Source organism: Puma concolor, chromosome A3 (genome assembly GCF_028749965.1).
Source record: "Puma concolor isolate L17-30 chromosome A3, mPumCon1.1.hap2, whole genome shotgun sequence".
Lineage (NCBI taxonomy): Eukaryota > Metazoa > Chordata > Mammalia > Carnivora > Felidae > Puma > Puma concolor.
Genome location: NC_141669.1, coordinates 73,438,848 through 73,461,831, shown reverse-complemented (window position 1 = coordinate 73,461,831; position 22,984 = coordinate 73,438,848). Strand labels below are relative to the sequence as shown.

Here is a 22,984-nt window from a genome sequence, read left to right as displayed (position 1 = left end):
ATTTCTTTTCAGACCACTACTGTGCATCAGCCAACTACCATGGAGGACATGGAAGAAAACTGTAAGTCACAGTCTTTACCCTCAAGATAAAATATGGCAAACATGGAGATTCTTAAGAAATTAAATAGTAGGGGGAAGTGTGGGTGGTAAGATCAGTAAGTGAAGTGAGGTCATCAAGGAGGGAAGATTGCTGTTGGTGGTAGTGTCTGGGAAAGCTTCTTTGGCGATTTGAATGGGCTTTGAAAAATGAGCGGGAATTGAATAGGAGGAGAGAAATAGAATGGGTGTTTTTTTCCTCCAGAAGAGGATATAAGACATGAGCAAAGTCATGGAGTTAGAAGGCATAATGAAGTGTGTGTGTGGGGGTGGGGCGGGGGGAAGGGAGCAGTGAACAATCTGTTTTGGCAAGAGTGTCAAGTCTTTTAAGTGGAGGAATGGGAGGTCAGGTTGCACAGAAAAAAACATGGCTCCGGACTCTAGAAGGCCCCTGGGCAGGCCAAGGCCCAGACTTTTCACGTCGTATGTAGGATGGAGGACTTCAGTAGTTTTTTGACCGGGATGTGGCATAAGGAAAAGTGCATTTTATTGTTGGAAAAGTTAATTTGCTGGCATTTTTCTCTTTCCTTGTTTATACTCTCTGTGTAACTTTCTTCATTGGATATGTTTAAATTAAAAAAAAAATTTTTTTTTTAATGTTTATTTATTTTTGAGAGAGACTGAGACAGAGTGTGAGTGGGGCAGGGGCAGAGAGAGAGAGAGAGAGAGAGAGAGAGAGAGAGAGAGAGAGGGAGACACAGAATCTGAAGAAGGCTCCAGACTCTGAGTTGTCAGCACAGAGCCTGATGCGGGGCTCAAACCCACGAACAGCAAGATATGACCTGAGCCGAAGTAGGACGCTTAACCGACTGAGCTGCCCAGGTGCCCCTGGATATGTTTAAAAGCAAAAAAATATGTGTGGTATAGTTGACCCTTCTTGCTGGGGTATGGAGTGGGGGTGAGACTGCTTCTCTGCTTGATTTTTGGGGTATGTTCAGAGTGTGTGAAGTTTAAACAAGGAATAAGAAGAGAGCTAAGTGTTGTTCCCTTCAGTCCTTTTTTTTGGGACCTGGCAAATTTTGTTCCTTCCTTTCCTTTTTTCTCCCCAGCTGGTTCTTTTTTTTTTTTTTTTTTTTTTTTTAATGCTTATTTATTTTGAGAGAGAGAGAGAGAGAGAAAATCCTAAGTAGTCTCCATGCTGTCAGCACAGAGCCTGACGCAGGGCTCAAACTCACAAACCATCAGATCATGGCCTAAGCAAATTTAAGAATTAGATGCATAACCACTTAACGAACTGAGCTACCCAAGCCCTCCCACCCCTCCCCGATTCCCTGCCCATCTAGTTCTAATGAAAGGATTTACGATAGTTTGCAGGACCACCTTTTACTGAAAAGGAAAAATAAACAGTGTATTAGTTAGGTATTGCTGTGTAATAAATTACACTAAAACTTAGTCATTTAAAATGACAAACGTTTATTATCTCACACACTTTCTGTGGGTAAGGAATCAGGAGAAAATTAGCCTGGTGGGCTTTGGCTTATGATCTTTCATGAGGTCAGTCAAGAGTCAGCTGAGGCTGTATTCATCTAGAAACTTTCCCGGGGTGGGGGGATTTGCTTCCCAGGTGGCTCACTCACGTGGCTGGTGAGTTAGTGCTGGTTGTTGGCGGGAAGCCTTGGTTTCTCAATGAGAACACCTCTCCACAGGACTGCTTGAGTGTCCTTAGGACACAGCAGTTAACTTCCCCTAGAACGAGGGATCCAAGAGAGAGCAAAGTGGAAGCCACAATGCCTATTGTGACTTAGTGTGGGTACTGAGTATCATCACTTCTACCATATCACTTTGGTCACACAGACCAACCCTGAAACAATGTGCTAGGTAGGGCACTACACAAAGCCAAGAATGGCCGAGGCCCGGATCAGTGGGGCTAGCTTGAAGGCTGGCTCCCACAGGGAGGAAATTGAGGGATTTTGCTGTAGATGTGTGCTCTTAAGTGCCCCCATAATGTGGTATTCTGAAATGAATCTGCCCCTCTTCCTACTTGGCTGATTCTTCTTCCTGGCTTGTTTTTCTTTCTGTACCATGCAGTGTTTCCAGGGATTGAATAGTGTTTATGTCCATGGATCCTGTAACTACCTATTAGCGTAGCAAAAGCCTGGATTCTGAAGCCAGACTACTGGGGTCCCAGCCCAGTTCTGCCACTTTCTGTGTCCTCTTGGGCAATTTATTTAACCTCTATGTGCTTCATTTTCCTGATCTTTAAAACTGAGGATAGAGTACATACCTCATAGGTATATATGTTTGAGGATTAAGTGGATAATACGTGCAGAGTACTAAGAATAGTGCCTGGGACGTAGTATGCACTCACTAACGGTTAGTTCTTGTTATCATTATGTCTTACACATAGGAAGCCCTCAGGAGATGCTTGATTTTCATCAGTTTTGATCTGACGCCGTATATCTACTGAAGTTCATAAAGAATTAAACTTTGGGTCTTTGAAATATGCTCTTCAGTTTCACTGTGGGAAAAAGCTTTCAGATGACTTGGGTAGGGAAATAGTACTGCAGCATTTTAATGTGGTTATATTTTCTTTTACACTTCTATAATATCAAAAAATATATTTTACTCATTACTGGTTCTTTGTGCGTTATTGGAATTTTATTTTAGCTTGTTGCCGTATTAAGCCCACACAGGGAGAGTCACATTTGTTAGTCTTAACTTCCTGAAGCACTTCATTAACTTTGAAGAATTCATGTATTTCTCAATATCTTACTTTTGGTGTTTTGGCCTGTGAAAGGTTCTATGTGGTTTCCCTAATAAGTCTGTATTATTGAAGGGGATTCAGAAACCACTTGTTAAAAGATGACCAGAGTGTTTAGACTTGTTCATAGAATCATAAAGTAGACATTTAGATGTATAAGCCTAATGTTCAGCTTCACAGGTCTAAAGATTGAAGTCCAGAAAGACTGAGATGCCCAGAGCCATGTATCTATAGTTTAGGGGGGGCCAGTTGAATCACATTTCTGCATAGTGAGATCTTACATTTCTATACTTAGAAATCAACATTTGAGCCATTATACAATACTCATTATACAGTAATTGAGATGTTTTGTAGGTGAAAATTAACCTTTTTGCTTTTAAGTTGTCTAAATGCCTGTAGGATGTTTTTCTGAGTTGATTCTTCATACTGAATTGTTCTTAAATACTAAACATCAGTGATGGTAATGAAAGTTTTTATATCCTCATGTTGGTGAGAATTGTATTTCTGGACTTTGTTAACTCTGAACATTGTCCACAGTACAAATAAAAATCTGTCCTTAATAGGGGCGCCTGGGTGGCGCAGTCGGTTAAGCGTCCGACTTCAGCCAGGTCACGATCTCGCGGTCCGTGAGTTCGAGCCCCGCGTCGGGCTCTGGGCTGATGGCTCAGAGCCTGGAGCCTGTTTCCGATTCTGTGTCTCCCTCTCTCTCTCTGCCCCTCCCCTGTTCATGCTCTGTCTCTCTCTGTCCCAAAAATAAATAAACGTTGAAAAAAAAATTAAAAAAAAAAAAATCTGTCCTTAATAGACTTGTTTTTTAAAAAAGGTACAGGGGCACCTAGGTGGCTCAGTTGGTTAAGCGTCCGACTTTGGCTCAGGTCATGATCTCACTGCTTTGTGAGTTAGAGCCCCACATTGGGCTCTGTGCTGACAGCTCAGAGCCTGGAGCCTGCTTCGAATTCCGTGTCTCCCTCTCTCTCTCTGCCCCCCCCTTGTACGTGCTCTCTCTCTCTCTCTCTCTCTCTCTCTCAAAATAAACATTAAAAAATTTTTTAAAGAATGAGATACATAACCTAAAAACCTTTCATACAGTTTTGATTTTCTTTTCTTTTTTTTAACGGAGACCCCTGTAGAGAAGCAGGTGTTTGGGGAAGGCCTGTGGTGCTGGTTGTGATGCAGTGTCCCCTCCCCATTTCCACCCATGCCTGGTTGTTAATTATGTCTCCCGGGCCCCCTTTCAAGTTCCTCCTTTTGGAATGAGATGGGGACTTGGGGATTGTATTTGGAACTATTAGAGGGGAGCATATCTGTTTTGTAAAAGCCAAATTTCCCAGAAAAATTTCCCAAAAAAGTTTATTGCAACTCAGTTGAGTCCATTTACAAATCTGTTGGTATTTGTTATTTTCCAGTGATGTAACTCCCAATTCTTTCCCTTCTGTATTTAGTTCTCACAATACCTTCATGAAAATGCGTCCTACGTCCGCCCTCTTGAGGAAGGAATGCTTCATTTATTTGAAAGTATTACTGAGGATACTGTGACTGTCCTGGTAATTTTCTTCTGTGTTTCACTTCTGGAAATGGAGGCTCTCTTTGTCAAATAACACTATTAACCATGAAATTATTTTTCTCTTCCAGGAGACTACTGTGAAATTGAAAACTTTTTCAGAGCACTTAACCTCTTACATATGTTTTCTTAGGAAGATTCTTCCTTATCAGTTAAAAAGGTACTTAATCCTTGAGGGCAAGGAATTTGGGGAATTGTGGGGTGTCACCTGACCTGTGCTGGAATTAATAAAATAGAGACAGGTATCTCTTGTGATCTGCCTGATCTTTCTGCATCATAGCCAATTTGGACTTTTACAAAAAAGGAAAATATGGCTTGAGCAGCATAAACTTATATTTAAGAAAATTTGTTGTGCATCTGTTAGGGTTTTTTTGAGTAGTTCTGTACTGTGATTACTGCTATAATCACATAACAGTATGAATCCATGTTTTCAGTGATTGTGAATCACACATTTATTGAAATAATTTCAGTTTTATCTTTTTGCTGTAAACAAAACCCCCATTTAGATGGGGGTTATAATAGTTAGCTTCTACGATTGGACCTGTAATCATTAGGTTTCTTCAAGGTGGTATTTTCTTGTTTTTATTATTGGTGATGTTTATAAGTTACAAACTAAAAATTTTGTGTATGTGCTCCACCCCTCGTAGAAGATGTCATTATGTAACCTTAAGTATTCTTTGTTAAGTATTTCTGGAAGGGAAAGCGAAAATAATCTCCATAACTGGAAATTTGATATTGCTTGTACATTTTGATATTTTTGGTCTAAAACTAACAAGACCTCCATCTAAATCTTTTCATCCTAAGATTTAGCCTTAAAAAAAAAGAATACAACTGGAACACAAGAGAAACAAGAACACAGATGTGTTATAATATATTGTAGAATAAACTTTAGAAAATATGTAGATAACTCATATGTAAGTAACTCACTTAGAGATTTTGAAAATATACAAGTAATTATGGTTCATAAATCCTTATAAAACTAAAGTAGTAGGTTTTACCTTTTTATTTTTATTTATTTATTTTTTTTTTTTAAATTTTTTTTTTTTTCAACGTTTATTTATATTTTTGGGACAGAGAGAGACAGAGCATGAACGGGGGAGGGGCAGAGAGAGGGAGACACAGAATCGGAAACAGTCAGGAGCTTGACGCGGGGCTCGAACTCACGGACTGCGAGATCGTGACCTGGCTGAAGTCGGACGCTTAACCGACTGCGCCACCCAGGCGCCCCTACCTTTTTAAAAATGTATACTTTCATTATTTGAAACATTTAATATGTGTTAAAAGCCATTTTATTTCCTAATTAAATGTTATTTAATTCTTAATTAAAAGTTATTTCAGTAACCAAATTTTATGATTTGTTGGTATGATAGAATTTTAGGAATCAAGGAGTTAGGACTTTAATAATTATGAATTACATTTCATTCAGATTCTTACATCTTATGGTTCAGTATAGTTAAAGTTTTTTGAAAATTGATTCTAGAAGTTTAACACTAAATTGAATATACCTTATTGATCTGGCTTATGTTTAAGAGGAATCTGAGAACCACTGCAAAAGTGGTATTTACTACTTGAAACACTTAGGCATTTTTATTTTACCTTAATTAATTTTTTCACTATTGAGTTTTTAGAAACATTGGATAAGACCTTTCTTGATCTTAGATTCCTATTTTTGGAATGTTGTTCCCTACCCCATCATATATTTATGTTTTTAGGCAACTTTTCATCATTGGTTTTAAAACCACTTTAATTGACAAGATGGCATGTTTTTTAGTTGTAAACGGGCTTAATATTAAATGAAGCTGTCTGCTATAAAGTAGAAAAAGAGACATGTCAAGGTCGAGGAGGGAGATATGATTATTTTTCCTGTGATAATAACTCTTCTAGCTTTGTATAAAAAGCATTTTGCTTGATTACCTGCACATTTTATTTTTTAAATTTTTTTAACGTTTATTTATTTTTGAGAGACAGAGACAGAGCACGAACAGGGGAGGGATTACCTGCACATTTTTAAAAAGTACTGTTAAGAATCCACCTGTTTTTTTAACCTTACAAATACATATACTATAAAGGTTTCTTAATGATTGACTGTCTGCTGGTTCCTGTTCAGTTCTCTTTAGGAAGTCAGTCTATGAGATATTTTTCTCCTCAAAATATTTTTGTATTCTTTTTCTTCTCTTTTCTTTTCTTTCTTTTCTTCTCTTTTCTTTTTCCTTCCTTTCCCTTCCTTTCCCTTCCTTTTCCTTTTCCTTTTCCTTTTCCTTTTCCTTTTCCTTTTCCTTTTCCTTTTCCTTTTCCTTTTCCTTTTCCTTTTCCTTTTCCTTTTCCTTTTCCTTTTCCTTTTCCTTTTCCTTTCAGCTCTGTGCCCGGTGTGGGGCTTGAACTCATGACCCCAAGATCAAGAATCACATGCTCTATCACCTGAGCCAGCCAGGCACCCCTCCTCAAAATATTTTTGTCCTCAAAATATTTTTAAGAGAAATAATTTTGTGCTGTTCTCAGAATGGAAAGACAATGGACACCTGCCTTTTTTTTTTTATTTCCCATTTAGTCCTCTGTTACTCCTTTGACATTTGCAGCCAACAGGTATGTGTATTACGGTTTAAAAAACGGAACCTTATAAATGAAATAAATTTTTTTTTCTTTTTTGTAAAGTTTTCTCTTTGGATCTAGTTGTTTGAGAATTGAGAGGATTTATTGTAGCTATTTGAAAATCGTTAGGATGCTCACTTTTGAAAAATCTGCTCATTCCTAGTTTAGAAGAAGAATGTGAATCTTCTCTTTGCACATCTGCGTTGAGAGCCAGGAATCTAGAGCTGTCTCAGGACATGAGAAAAATGACAGCTGTGTTTGAGAAGCTGCAGACTTACGTCGGTCTTCTCGCCTTGCCAAGTATGTTTGTTTGTTGCTCATGGTTCAACCTGAAGAACTGAGAGTACAAGAAGCTGGAGGAGGAGATGTTTAGTTTGTTTGAGCAGGAAGAATGCAGGATCTAGAGTCAGAAAAACTTGAACTCAAGTCCCCCAGCCCCTTACACGTTTATGGTCTTGGGCAACTTGCTTTATCTCTCTGTACCTGTCTTCCCATTTAAAAATGGAGGTAAAATGATTTTTAAGTTAAATTAAGAATGTACAGAATCAAGCATTGAAGACATGCATTAAATATTAATTTCCTTTCTCACCATCTTCTTTTTAAAAAAAAAAATTTTTTTTTTAATGTTTATTTATTTTTGAGAGACTGAGAGACAGCACGGGCAGGGGAGGGGCAGAGAGAGAGGGAGACACAGAATCCAAAACAGGCTCCAGACTCTGAGCTGTCAGTACAGAGCCTAACGCGGGGCTCAAACCCATGAACTATGAGATCATGACCTGAGCCGAAGTCGGACACCCAACTGCCTGAGCCACCCAGGCACCCCTCACAATCCTCTTTTTTAAATGCAGAGGGGCAAAGCATAAGAATTTGTAGCAACTTCCCAACAAGTAGAATAGGAGCGGGGGGGAGGTTTAGAAGTAAAAATATCATTTGTTTCCCTTTCGTCTAATTTGAGGAGAATATTTTCAGGTAATTGAATGGATCTCAGTTTAAGCGATGTTTTAAGAATGACATGATTTTTCTGGAACTGTGATTTGTTTTTTTTGTAACAGCTTTAATGTGATATAATTTACATACCATACAGTTTACCCATTTAAATTTTTTTTTTTTTTCAACGTTTATTTATTTTTGGGACAGAGAGAGACAGAGCATGAACGGGGGAGGGGCAGAGAGAGAGGGAGGCACAGAATCGGAAACAGGCTCCAGGCTCTGAGCCATCAGCCCAGAGCCTGACGCGGGGCTCGAACTCACAGACCGCGAGATCGTGACCTGGCTGAAGTCGGACGCTTAACCGACTGCGCCACCCAGGCGCCCCCAGTTTACCCATTTAAAGTATAACATTCAGTGGTTTTTAGTATATTCACAAATATATGCACCATCATATATCAAAGTTAATTTTAAAATACTTCCATCACTTCAAGCAGAAACCCTGTATACTTTAGCTATCACCTTCTTTTTCCCCTGTTCCACCCCTCCTTGGCTTTAAGCAACTACTAACGTACTTTCTGCTCGTAAGTTTGCCTATTCTGAACACTTTGTATAAACAGAATCATATAACATGTTTTTTTGTGACTGCTTTTTTTTTCACTCAGCATAATGTTCTCAAGATTCACCCAACAGGAAGCATGTATCAATAATCCATTCCTTTTTATTACAGAGTACCCTCCCATTGTAGAGATATACCACATTTTATTTACCTATCAGTTGATGCTTTCTATTGTTTTCCACCTTTTGGCTGTTATGAATAGTGATACTATAGATACTTGTGAACAGTGTTTGAGTGGACTAGCTTTCATTTCTGTTGGGTATATACCTAGGAGTGGAATTGCTAGGTCATATGGTAACGACTATACTTAACTGTTGGAAGAACTGCCATACTGTTTTGCAAGGTGGCTTCCTACCAGCAGGGTTCTGATTTTTCCACATCCTCACCAATACTTGTTATTATCTGGCTTTTTGATTTTAGCCATCCTAGTGTTATTATTCAACTTTCTGAGGTGGTGTCTCATTGCTCTTTTGATTTGTATTTCCCTGATGTCTAATGAGGTCAAGCATCTTTTCATGTCCTTATTGGCCATTTGTGTGTCTTCTTTGGAAATAAATTTATTCAGATCTTTTCTCCATTTTTCAATTAGGTTGTCTTTTTATTATTGAGTTGTAAGTGTTATTTTATTTTTATTTTTTTTATAAAAAAATTTTTTTTAATTATTTTTTTTTTGAGAGAGAGAGAGAGCTAGAGAGAGAGCAAGCATGAGCTGGGGAGAGGCAGAGAAGAAGACACAGAATCTGAAGCAGGCTCCAGGCTCTAAACTGTCAGCACGGGGCTTGAACTCATGAACTGCGAGATCATGACCTGAGCTGAAGTTGGACGCTTAACTGACTGAGCCACCCAGGAGCCCTGTTTTTAAAATTTTTTTTTAATGTTCATTAAGTTTTGAAAGAAAGAGAGACAGAACGTGAATATGGGAGGGGTAGAGAGAGAGGGAGACATAGAATCTGAAGCAGGCTCCAGGCTGAGCTGTCAGCTTAGAGTCCGATGTGGTGCTCAAATCCATAAGCCAAGAGATCATGACCTGAGCCAAAGTCAGATGCGTAATTGATGGAGCCACCCAGGTACCCCTGTAAGTGTTCTTTATATACTCTAGATACAAATTCCTTTTTGGATATATGATTGGCAATATTTTGTTCCATTTTGTGGGCTTTCTTTTCACTTTTTTATGGTGTCCATTGAAGCACAAAAGTTTTTTAATTTATATGAAATCAATTTATTTTTATTTTATTGTTTGTGCTTTTGGTGTCTAAGAATCCATGGTCAAATATGAAGTCATAAAGACCCCTATGTTTTCTTCTAAGAATTTTATAGTTTTAGCTTTCATGTTTAGGTCCTTGATCCATTTTGAGTTAATTTTTTTATCTGGTGTGAGGTGTATATCTAGTTGTCTCAGCGCCATTTATTGAAAAGACTTTTTTCCCTATTGAATGACCTTGGCACACTTGTTAAGAATCAGTTGATCCTAGGTTTATGGATTTAATTCTAGACTCTCAGGTTTATTCCATTAATCTATATATGTGTCAGTCCTATGCCAATACTATACTGTCTTGATGACTGTTGCTTTTGGGTAAGTTTTGAGATCAGGAAGTGAGAGTCCTCCTAGTTTGTTCTTTGTCAAGATTATTTGAGTATTCTTTCTTTTTTTTATGTTTATTGATTTATTTTGAGAGAGAGGGAGGGAGAGAGAAAGAGAGAATGTGAGTGAGAGTGAAGGAGGAGCAGAGGGAGAGAGAGGGAGAGAATCCCAAGCAGGCTCTGCACTGTCAACGTGGAGCCCAACACAGGTTTTGAACCCACAAACCATGGGATCATGACCTGAGCCGAAACCAAAGAGCTGGAGGAGCGACTGAGCCACCCAGGCACGTCTGTTTGACTATTCTTGTTCCCTTGTAATTTCATGTAAATTTTAGAATCATCTTGTCAGTTTCTACAAAGAAGTCAGCTGGGATTCTGACAGGGATTGCACTGAATCTGTAGATCAGTCTGGGGAGTTTTGTGGGTTGAATTGTCTCCCCAAAGTACGTGAAATTCTACTCTGGTATCTGTGTATACAACTTTATTTGGAAATAGGATCTCTGCAGATGTAATCAAGGTAAGATGAGGTCTTACTAGTTTAGGGAGAGCCCTGTCAGTCCAGTGACTACCATCCTTATAAGGAGAGATTTGGAGACATATAGAGACACAGGAGAGACTCAGGGAGGCCATATGAAGACCAAGGCAGGGATTGGAGTTAATCCTGCCATAAGCCAAGGAACATGTGGGCCAACAGAAGCTGGGAGAGGCAAGGAACTATTCTCTGGAGCTTTCAAAGGAAGTGTGGCCCTGTTAGCACAGCTTTGATTTCAGACTTCTGGCTTCCAGAACTGTAAGAGCTCTGTTTTCTGTGGTTTTAAACCACTCCCTTTGTAGCACTTTGTTACGGCAGCCCTGGGAAACTCACACAGGGAGTATTGCCATCTTAATGATGTTAAGTTTTCTGGTTCATGAACATGCTGTATTTTTTTTTTTAATTTTTTTTTTCAACGTTTTTATTTATTTATGGGACAGAGAGAGACAGAGCATGAACGGGGGAGGGGCAGAGAGAGAGGGAGACACAGAATTGGAAACAGGCTCCAGGCTCTGAGCCATCAGCTCAGAGCCTGACGCGGGGCTCGAACTCACGGACCGTGAGATCGTGACCTGGCTGAAGTCGGACGCTCAACCGACTGCGCCACCCAGGCGCCCCTACTGTATTTTTGCATCTAGACAGACCTTCTTTAATTTTATTTTGTAGTTTTTCAGAGTAATCACCCTGATTACTTGTTGTTTCTCAGGGGGTTTAGCCATGGGCAGGCCCACAGTCGCCCTGGGTAACAGTGGTTTTGTCAGGGCCCTTTCCCAGTCTTGTTCCTTTTTTTTTTTTTTTTTTTTTTAATTTTTCTTTAATGTTTAATTTAGAGAGAGAGAGAGAGGAGGAGGAGCAGAGAGAGAGGGAGGTGCAGAATCCTAAGCAGGCTCCAAGCTTTGAGCTGTCCACACAGAGCCCAACATGGGGCTTGAGCTCACAAACTGCCAGATCATGACCTGAGCCAAAGCCGGATGCCCAACCGACTGAGCCACCCAGGTGCCCCTGTTCCTTCTTTTTTTAAAAGTTTATTTTGAGAGAGAGAGAGAAAGAGAGCGCGTGCGAGCACTAGTGGGGGAGGAGCAGAGAGAAGGTGAGAGAGAGAATCCTAAGCAGACTGTGCACTATTGGCATGGAGTGCGATGTGGGGCTCCAGCACAGGGACCGCGAGATCATGAACTGAGCCCATATCAGGAGTCTGATGCTTAGCCCACTGAGCCACCCAGGCGCCCCTCCTGTTTTGTTTCTTAATCACGTGGAGGATAAACTCCACTGATTGCTGACTGGCTGCTGTCTTGTTTTCAACAATGCCTTTGGGGCATAAATTGCTTCACAGATGATCCAGTTAAATTTGGGCTTTTTTTTTCTTTTAAGTTTATTGTGTGTGTGTGTGTGTGTGTGAGAGAGAGAGAGAGAGAGAGAGAGAGAGAGAGAGAGCACACGCATGAGAGCATCTGCACCTGTGCGCACGGAAGGGGCAGAGAGAGAGGTAGGGAGAATCCCAAGCAGGCTCCATGCTGTGAGCTCAGAGGGCCTGTGGAACTGCTCATGCTGTCATGCCAGAAGTGGAGCTCTGATATTTGAATAATGGTGTTTTTAGTGATGTTCAACTAATAATCATGTATAGGGAAAGGAGAAATTGAGAAATGTGTCCTGAAGTTACAAGGTGAAAATTCAACTTTTATTGCAAGAAGAATCATAAAATATGTAATCCTACTTAACAATGTAATTTTGGTTCTTAACCATTAAAAATATTTGTGGATATGGGTAATGCAGATGAGTTGGATGTATATTTATCACTCTTCTATCTGAATGTGTTTGCAAAGACTTCAGGAGCCATTATTTCCAACATATCACAAGCCATCTTTATTTTCTCTCTTCCCAAGAGTAGAGGAGGCAGGTGAGCTCTCAGGTTTTTAGGTGAAGTCTTCTGGGAAAATGCTTAGGCTTGTGATTTTGGTTTCCTAGGTACAGAGCCAGATGGACTCCTTCGGACGAACTATAGTTCTGTCTTAACAAATGTTGGTGCTGCTCTGCATGGATTTCATGATGTCATGAAAGGTGAGGTTTGGAAAGAACATAAATAAGCTGAAAACCTTCATCTCATTTTCTCAGATCTGCCCAAATGAGATTAAACCAATACCACCAAGGCTAATAGACCCCAGAAAAAGGCTTAGTAGCATTTGGCTTATGTTGAAGTGCGCAGCTCACTGCCTTCTGTTTTTTCCATCTGCTTCATTTCAGAAGGTAAACACAGTGCTGAAGAGAAACCCTTGTGCACAGTACTTTGGCCAAAAATACATTGCACTGATTTAAGGCAGGTGTGTGAATTTTATCAAGCCAGACATGCTATTCAGAGGCATTTAGCAAAATACTTTGCACTTGTTAGAGCCCAAGCATGAAGGAGTTGAGGAATCCAGCGTTTAAAGTTCCAAGAAAGAATGTACTCACTTTCCACCATCCTGTGCATTTTTAAGTTTAAAGTGCCCATTTTAATTCCCTCCTCTCTCTCTCCCTCTCTGTCTCTGCCCGTCACTCACTTGCACCCACTCTCTCTCTCTCAAAAAAATAAAATGAAATAAAGCACCCATTTTAAGGCCTGTTTTCTTCAGGGGAGACTTAAGGAGTGGAGGTCTGGTTTTAAGCTTTGATTAGTTTTTAATTGCTGTGTACAAAGAATATAGTCGGCTGAAGGACATTTCATATGCTTCTTAGCTAACTGTGATCCTGAGTCGACTTTTCAATCTGGGTCTGCATGGCTTCTAGGTTTTTTTCTTCTTTTCCTTTTGAAGAGAGTTGGGGTAGGAGAAGGAGGAAAGGGCAGAAGCAATTATTGGAAATAGCCCAGATTAATAATAGCCTAGATTATTCATTGTGGTACTTAGGTAACAATTAGGGACCAGTTACTAGTTTCACAGAAAATAATTTTAAAACCTTAAGGCTGTTGGAAAGCATGTACAAGATGGGTGTATTCAGGCTCTCTTGTAGGTTCGCATGTAACCTCCAGCACTGGGAATCATTCAGTCTTAGTGTCAGCAGTATTAGCTAGCACTGTCTTACCATTCAGTATGGAGAATATACCTTTCTGTGGATCGTCTCCAATTATAAGGAATTTAAAAAATCACTGTACTTCTAGGGCTAGCCGTGGCTGTAGGAATCACAGCTTGAATAGACAGTCTTGGTGGCAGATGACAAGAGTCAGCCCAAACCCAGCAGAACTAGTCTGCTCTGTAGAGGACCTAAGGGCATGTTGCCTTTTTCCTGTGCAGCTTTTGGTTTGGGAAGTTAAAACCTAGCTATGGTCCTCTCTTCCAGGACTTTAGTTAACCCAGAGCTAGGCCATTGAAACCATAGGTAGCTGTTGCTCCAGTTTTTGGTTTTAGTTTCTAAATTTTGCTATGCTGATATTATTATTTGTTCTTGCTAGCAGTTTCTCCAGCATTCCTATAAAGAATGGGTGAGAGCAGTGGAGGGTAGCTATCCAATAAGAGGGGTCTTAAAGCTTCCTTTACGTTAAAAAAAAAATCTCGATTTTATTTATATTTCTATTTTAATTAATCTATAATATACAGAGTTTTATACAGATGCTTTCTTTTTTTTAAGATTTTTTTTTTTAAGTAATCTCTGGACCCAGCATGGGGCTCCAACCTACAACCCTGAGATCAAGACTCAGATGCTCCATCAACTGAGCCAGCCAGACACCCCTATTCAGATGCTTTTATTCAAACATTACATAAGATTAAGACACCAAGTGGTCCAAATCTAAGAATGTTACTGTTTGTTATTTGGGACATGAGCTAATGGAACTTATGGGAGGATCAGAGGCACCCCCCACCCTGAACCCCCTTAGTTCCTCCACTTGTTTCTGTCCTTGAAAACATAACGTAGAGAGAGAATATTGGGAAACATGAAGGGTGGTTGGCAAGATTATGGGGTCCTGTTACTAGGTTTACAGTTTAAATCTGTCTTTTTACTTAAGTTGTAAGACTGGTGGGTATCTCTCATGGAAACTCAGAGTGAATATCAACTGGCATTAACAGAAGAAGCTTTATGTTTCAGAGAACTCTCATTTCAAGCCTCTTCCCTTCCTGCTTTGCCCTGAATAATTGCTTGATCTAAGTTAGAAGGCAGGCAGGTGTCATTGTAAAAAGAGACCTAGAGATATATTAAAATGTCTGTCCTAATGGATTTAAAATAGGAGTGAATTAATCTTTTTTTTTTTTTTTAAATTTTTTTTTTTTTTTTTCAACGTTTATTTATTTTTGGGACAGAGAGAGACAGAGCACGAATGGGGGAGGGGCAGAGAGAGAGGGAGACACAGAATCGGAAACAGGCTCCAGGCTCTGAGCCATCAGCCCAGAGCCTGATGCGGGGCTCGAACTCCCGGACCGCGAGATCGTGACCTGGCTGAAGTCGGACGCCCAACCGACTGCGCCACCCAGGCGCCCCGGGAGTGAATTAATCTTTTAACAAGTGAATTCTGAGGGAGAATTGTTATTTTTTTAAAGTTTATTATTTTTTTTTTGAGAGAGAGCGTGAGCACAAAAGGGGGGGGGGTGGAGAGAATCTCAAGCAGGCTCTGCGCTATTAGCTCAGAGCCTGATGTGGGGCTTGAACTCATGAACTGTGAGATCATGACCTGAGCTGAAATCAAGAGTTGGATGCTTAACTGATTGAGCTACCTAGGCTCCCTGAGAATTGTTGATTTTTAGTCTCAGGTGTAAAGCAGGTAGACTCATAGGAAACATAAGAGAAAAATAAATCTCTGGGCTTAGGTTGCATGATTTCTTTGTTCTTTTTGGATTTAAAATTTAATGTCAAGGAACACCCTAAATAATTGAAATATTTCGACTTGATAAAGAGTACACAATTTGATTAGGAGAATTACTATTGTCAAACTGCAGTGGCACAAGTCCAGTAGAAGCCATGTAAGTATTCATAGTATTATATGACTTTCATTAAGTATCCCAGTCACCTGCTGATCACCTAAGATTACTGCCAGCCAAGTTGTATTATAGTTTGTGTACTTCTAGCAAAATTGCGACCAAACCTTTCTGTGGTGTATAGAGAGAAAATGTCTGTGTTAGGGGCTAGCAAGTTCAGTATATAAGAGTGTTCAGTGTTCAAATCAAAAAAATATTTTTAATGTTTATTTTAGAGAGAGAGTGAGCGCGTGCATGTGAGCAAGTGGGGGGAGGGGCAGAGAGAGAGGGAGACACAGAATCCGAAGCAGGCTCCAGGTTCCAAGCTCTCAGTACAGAGCCCAGTGTGGGGCTCGAACTTATGAACTGTGAGATATGACCTGAGCTGAAGTTAATGCCCAACTGACTAAGCCACCTAGGTGCCGCCAGTCGAATTTTTATTCACTTGGGTATCTTATGAATATATAGAGGATAATCATTTATTTTTGAAAACGTAAATATAACAGTAATATACTAATTAGTTGATTCTTTTGCTGTGGCAACTGTAATGTAAGGTGTTAACAACAGGGAAAACTGGCTAAAAGGTATCCAGAAAAGTCTCTGTAACTTTTCTGTGACTCTAAAACTAAAAGTTTACATATATGTGCATATATGTATATTAAATATATAACTAAAACAATTCCCCAGTTTAAAAATTTTAGTAAAAATAATTCTATTCATAAAACAGTGATTTTGTGTTAAAATACCATGATCATATCAGGTTAAATCTCAAAAACCATTTCTTTCTAGTCTTATTTCTTTTTAATTATCCATAATCTAGGATTAACTAGACTTCTTGATTCTGAATAAATGCAGTTCTCTGCATACACACCCATTATAAAAATTAATTTTCATATTTTGTGATTTATTTTTAGCTTTGTTGGTAGGGATAATTAGTGCTGTTGTACCTGAAGTATTCTAAAAAATTCAGAGGAGAATGAATTGTAAACACTTTATTATTTAAAAATATAATTACCCTTCCTTATAAATCAGTGTTGTCTTAAGATTCTCCCATTATCCCTTATTTCCAGGACAAAATCATTCTTTCTCAGAGACCCAGAAAACCCCAACCTTAAGTCATTTGGCCGGTTTCACCTACTGCAATTTCTCCTCATGCTTTTTATATTTAAGTCTCTCCTGTGCTTTTCTAACCACAGGCCTTTGTTGTAATATTCTGGGACTGGAGGCAGTAGCACGTGAAGCCATACACTGGAGGATTCACTCCCGGTTTGGCTGTGAAGATCCTTGTCAGTGTTTGTTAGGGTGTGTACTGGCAGACTGACTAAGGTCCAGTAAGGATTGCAGGAGATTGTGTTGGTCATTCTCTTCCAGCCTCATGGTTAGCTTATATAAGTACAAGATGAATTCTCATTTGTGCCTGCCAGACTATTAAAACAGCGTTTTTAACTGGTAAATACTGGTCAGGGTCATTTACTCAACACTAGAATAAGAGCAAACACTCGAAAGAGGGAGAATCAGACCCTTAAGCTGGTGACTATAATAGAGACATCAGGATGGTGTTAAGAGACCCTCACTTGGCTCTATTCTCTTCACATGGATTTGTGACCTAGTTGATACTCAGGACAATCCCAATATATTTGGGACCATTTTTTGGTCATATTTACTGTGTAAATCTCTAAAAGCAGATATGAGAGTGAACGGGCTGGTTATCTGTATGCAACTTGTGTATGGATGGTAATAGTTTTCATTTGATTGCTTTTATAGATATCTCTAAACATTACAATCAGAAAGCTACAATAGAGCATGAACTTCCAACAGCAACACAGAAGCTCATTACAACTAATGACTGTATCCTGTCCTCAGTAGTAGCATTAACAAATGGAGCAGGAAAGGTAAGTTTTCTCTGGTTTATATTGACATTAAATTTAATTCTTAAGTAAGCTCCTTTTTTTTCCTTCCTTAAATGACATAGGAAAATTAATCTGTAAAAGAAGTTTGGAATATCAGACTTTTTTGTAAAATAAAGTTGTCTCCCTTTTCCTTCTCACTGCCCAATATTTAAAGCAATAGGGGAGTGACTGTTTAGCATTCGTGATGAGTAAGTAGATCACTCACAGTTTATTTTTTAGTGAGATATTTGATGATCAGTATACATCTTTGTATATATCAAATGTCTGCTGTATAGAAATTGGGAAATTACATAAAAAGAAAAACGAACCAATAAAACCTTCATTAATATTTTGGTTTTTTTCCTTCCTGGTTTTTTGTTTTTTGATAACACTTGTCCTAATGCTACCTCTGTGGTTTTGTTTCTTAACAAGAACTTTTAAGGTGACTTTGAACATATGTCTTTTCATTGAACCATTAATATTAGATAATAATTATTTGGGTCATTAAGCACTTAATTATTATGATAAACTGGCCAAAATACATTTTCTCTAAAAATTCTGTCTTGGATATTCTGGCTTCAGCAGCTGTGACATTGTCAGTATGTGTTCATGTGGCTGTCATCAGCACCTTTACTGATTCATATTTCTCTGGGAACTACCCATATATGTGTAACCAAAAGGACTGTATTCAGAACTATCTTAGCCCATTTATTTCTGTGGATGCAACCTAATTTCTCAAGGAAATGTTAATTTCTACCTGTGTTTATATACCATTATTTTTCTGACAGGTTGCCCATAACAGGAACACATTTTTTTCAGGTAATTAAGTTAACCAGAAGTGATCACCAATCATATTACATATTCAGTGTCCTCTTTCTCATCTTTCCCCGACTCAGACTGGTCTTTGTGACACTTTGCAGTGCTTGGGGCCATAATTAGAGGGTGTTATCTTTGGGTTCTGTCAGCGCACAGATCTGTGCCTCCAGGGTTCCTCAGCCAGAAGACCATCCCAGCTGTACCCTCTTGATCGCTTGCATCTACAGGCATGCTGAAGCTTTCTGAAGATAATTCTGACCTTGATTAAGAAAAATTCTGGAAGAAGAGAATGTTAGCCCTTTAGAGGCGTTTCTGCAGTTTCTAACTTTTATGAAAATTCTGAAATATTAAATACCTTTATATTAGCTAATTTTAGATTTGCTTTAGCTGAAACCTTAAAATGTCTCAAGGGAAGGTATCTGATGGTGAAAAATTGTGCAATTTTTATAAGTTTTTTTTTAAAGTTTATTTATTCTGAGAGAGAGAGAGGGAAAGAGAGAGACAGAGGGGGAGGGAGAGAGAGCGATAGAGGATCCCAAGCAGTCCCCGCACTGTCAGTGTAGAGCCCGACGCAGGGCATGAACTAAAAAACCACGAGATCATGACCTGAGCCAAAATCAAGAGTCAGACGCTTAACCAACTGAGCCACCCAGGCACCCCTAAAAATGGTTTTTAACTGAAGTAAGTATCTGAACTAATGTTAGTTGGTGGCAGCTTAATATCTAGCTAATGTGATTTGATTAAACTAAATTTTATGGTATATAATTTTTAAAAGCCCAGTAGGAAAATGTAACATATGCATATTGAAGAACATTTAGAAAATGTACAAATACTAGAAAGAGGAAAGAATGTAAACCTCACCATATATTGCTATGACCTAAAATGCAAATCCTGGGTATATGATTATCCATGTCATTTACAAGGAATATAAAGCTCAAGACTTATAGAATCCTTTATTTTCTTGAATACTACCTAGTGTAGAATTTCATTTGACATAGTAAAATACTAATGAAAAATAAAATCTTTCAGACCATTAGTGATTGCTTGCTTACTTTCTGGCCAATTTTTGCCAAGGTGTAGGATACTTTGTTCCATAAGTCACTTCTTATTTATCAAAATAGGATGTTCTTTAATGTATCCAGCACTTTAATTTTTTTGGCTAATAACCTTCTCAGACATTTTTATTTATATCACCATTTCATACAACACTATAAATGCAAAGTCATGGCTCAGTCATGGGTCTCTGTGCCTGCTTACACAGTCTTTATTATATTTGTAGATCATAAATTGAGATTTACAGAATTAAATTTAAGTAGAGTTATCATATTCAAGATGCTGTGTCCTGTCTCATGTTGGAATTGGAAACATTCAAAGTTAAAATACAAATGGAATATATAAATCCAAACATGCATATTTTGAGACTAGTGGCAGAAATTAATGAGGTAAATGGCCCATGAACATCATCCCCAGAATAAACCCGAATCAGTCTTGGTTTTCAGAAAGAATAGAAATTGTCTAGGTTAAGACATGTCAGAAGTCTGGTCTCAATCTTTATACTGGTATTGTCTTTCTATTACAAATCATTGCCCTAGGAATTCTTCCCAAGTAAATAAATGTGGGCTTTTGGCAGGTGTTGAAATTTCATTTCCATTCCGGCACCTTTAACTTTGCTTCGAAAACTATTAGGTCTATATTTTAGATACATGATTGGAAAACAAAATCTGTTTTCTTGTCACACTTGATTTAGATTGCATCTTTCTTCAGCAACAATGTGGACTACTTCATTGCTTCTCTGAGCTACGGGCCTAAGGCAGCGAGTGGCTTCATTAGTCCTCTTTCAGCTGAGTGCATGCTGCAATACAAGAAAAAAGCTGCCGCCTATATGAAGGCTCTGAGAAAGGTTTGTGAGCTCCTGTTAAATTAACCTCAGAGGAAAAATCAGGAATCATTCCAGAGAAGGGCAAGAGTTTTTCCACATTTCGTTTTGTTTAGATTTTACACAGTTGGGGGCACAGGTGGTTGGTGAGTATTGGGGGAGGTCTTTGGGGAGGAGAAGGTGACAGAGACCCAAACCTCAATTAATGTGTGATCTATGCATAGGCCATGTTGAATTCATGTCCCCAAGTGTCTAGAATGAGGCAGCCAGGCAGCCAATAAATCTCAAACTTCAGAAATCTCAAACTTGTAGAAATAGAAAAAAATTGAAATACATTTATAATTTTTTCCTGAGTATAAGAATACAAGGTCATTGCAAGCAGAAATCAGAAGGTGTAACAGTGCATAAAGAAGAAGAAAATCACACACCAATTCCCACCCCCCAGAGGTAGCTACCCTTAATTTTGTTGGAGTATATCTGTATCCAAAAAACTTTAGTGCATGTGTGTACACACGCACACAAGGAAACACATACATGTATGTGCTATAAAAAGCAAAGTGTATCTGGATACATACCCTTCTATTTCGTTTTACTTTTTTATTTCAATTTTTTATTTAAATTCTAGTTAGGATATATGGTCAAATTGGTTTCAGGTGTAGAATTTAGTGATTCATCACTTAAATTTAACACCCAGTGCTCATCACAAGTGCCCTCCTTAATGCCCATCCCCCAATTAGCCCATCCCCCGCCTACCTCCCCTCATCATTTCTCAGTTCTCTGTAGTTGAAGAGTGTCTTATAGTTTGCCTCCCTCTCTCTCTCTCTTTTTTCCCCCTTCTCCTATGTTCATCTGTTTTGTTTCTTAAATTTCACATATGAGTGAAATCATATGGTATTTGTCTTTCTCTCACTGGCTTATTTTGCTTAGCAGAATACATTCTTGCTCAATCTGCATTGTTGGAATGGCAAGATTTCATTCTTTTTGATGGCTGATAGTCCATTGACATACACTGTTTTAGAATATTGTTTTTGTGGATATAAAAATTGTGATTTTTAATACATCAAATAATACTTTCTATAAATGTAAATTGTTATCATTTTAATACCTCTATAGTATTAAATCTATAGTATTTCATTTTGTGTGTGATAATTTAATTAACTAATCCATTGCTCATGGATATTTAGGTTGTTTCCTATTTTTCACTGTTATATGCGGAGAAACAGTAGATATTGTTGCACATGCAACTCTAACTTTGTGCATTTTTTACCTTTTTCCTCCTTATTTTTTTTTTTACTTTTAGGTACAAATAATGCCTAAACATATTCTTATATTACATTAGAGCATTACATGTATAGTCCCTAATTCCACTCTCTCGCCAGAGGTCATTATAGCTATCAGTTTGGTGTATAACCTTCCAGAATCTTGGAGCATTTATGCATCTGTATAAACTTATAGACAATATACAATGTATAGAATTTTCTTTCTTTTTTCAACTGAAATGCTTGTTTCATTGGGCAACTTGATTTTTTTCTTTTTTTTTTTTGACTTTTTAAGTTTTATTTATTTATTTTAAATGTTTTATTTATTTTGAGAAAGAGTGTGAGTGGGGGAGGGACAGAGAGAGAGAGGGAGAGAGAGAATCCCAAGTAGGCTGTGTGCTGTTAGAGCAGAGCCCATTGTGGGGCTCACTCTCACAAACTGAACTGTGAGATCCATGACCTGAGTTGAAAGCAAGAGTTGGACACTTAACCAACTGAGCCACCCAGGTGCCTTGATTTTTTTCATTTGAAGTGTCTTAGATGTGCCTGACTGGCTCCGTTTGAAGCGTGGGAGACTCTTGATCTCAGGGTCATGAGTTTGAGCCCCACATTGTGTATACAGATTATTTAAAAAAATTAATTAATTAAAAAAATGTTTTGTTAGGTGTAAAGAATTGTCGAATCACCATATTGTACATCTGAAACTAACATTGTTCTTCAACTATGTATTTAAAAAAATATTTTTTAATGTTTTATTTATTTTTGAGAGAGAGAGAGAGCGTGCACGAGCAAGTGGGGGGAGGCGCAGAGGGAGAGGGAGACCCAGAATCAGAAGCAGGCTCCAGGCTCTGAGCTGTCAGAACAGAGCCCAATGCAGGGCTCGAACTCACAAACTGTGAGATCATGACCTGAGCCGAAGTCGGATGCTTAACCGCCTGAGCCACCCAGGTGCCTGCATCAACTATACTTAAAAAAAATGAAGAAACAAAGAAAAATTAAAAACAAATAAAATGTTTCAGAGACCTGTCTGTATCATTACATATGGTGGCTACTATATTCCTTTTAAATACAGCATAGAATCTTACAATATGTATGTTTTGTGGCTCATTTAGATATTCCTTATTGGTGGGCATTTAGGTTCATTCCAGTTTTTTACTGTTACAATAATACTTTAAGTGATAGCTTTGTAAATGCCTCCTTGGGCACATGTGTGGAATATTGAGTAGTGGAATGTTCTGAATCATGTGGCTTGCACATTTTACATTTTAATATGTGTTGCAAATTGTCCTTAAGAGTAGCTGTACTGTTTTATGTTTCTAGCATTGTATAAGGCTACCAATCTCTCTTTGTGTAATTATTTTAATTATGTCTTTAAGATTAATTTCCCAAAATGGAATTGCTGGTTCAAACAAAGTCTGTGAATCTTTCAAATTTGGACACATTTTTCCAGACTACACTTCAGGAAGATTGTCTATTTATAGTTTACCAGCAGAAGTATAAATTTAAACCATAAATTTAATATTAATTAGACAAGAAGCTTCTTATTATTTTAATTGGCATTCCTTTGCTTATTGAAGTGGTACGTCTTTTCATAAAGTTATTGTTTGTATTTATTCTGT

General features: G+C 38.4%; 1 protein-coding gene across 2 annotated transcripts in view; it reads left to right on the top strand.

Annotated features, from left to right (window-relative positions):
• Window positions 1-22,984, top strand: part of PPP1R21 (protein phosphatase 1 regulatory subunit 21) — a 65,714-nt gene that overhangs the window by 22,934 nt on the left and 19,796 nt on the right. The window contains exons 10-15 of one of the 2 annotated variants that reach the window (XM_025931907.2): window positions 4,240-4,341; window positions 4,430-4,518; window positions 7,111-7,247; window positions 12,572-12,664; window positions 17,290-17,417; window positions 19,978-20,130. In XM_025931907.2, coding sequence (XP_025787692.1) covers window positions 4,240-4,341; window positions 4,430-4,518; window positions 7,111-7,247; window positions 12,572-12,664; window positions 17,290-17,417; window positions 19,978-20,130 — 702 coding nt within the window. The remainder of the gene's footprint in view (window positions 1-4,239; window positions 4,342-4,429; window positions 4,519-7,110; window positions 7,248-12,571; window positions 12,665-17,289; window positions 17,418-19,977; window positions 20,131-22,984) is intronic. The other variant, XM_086701144.1, reaches the window with a different exon arrangement.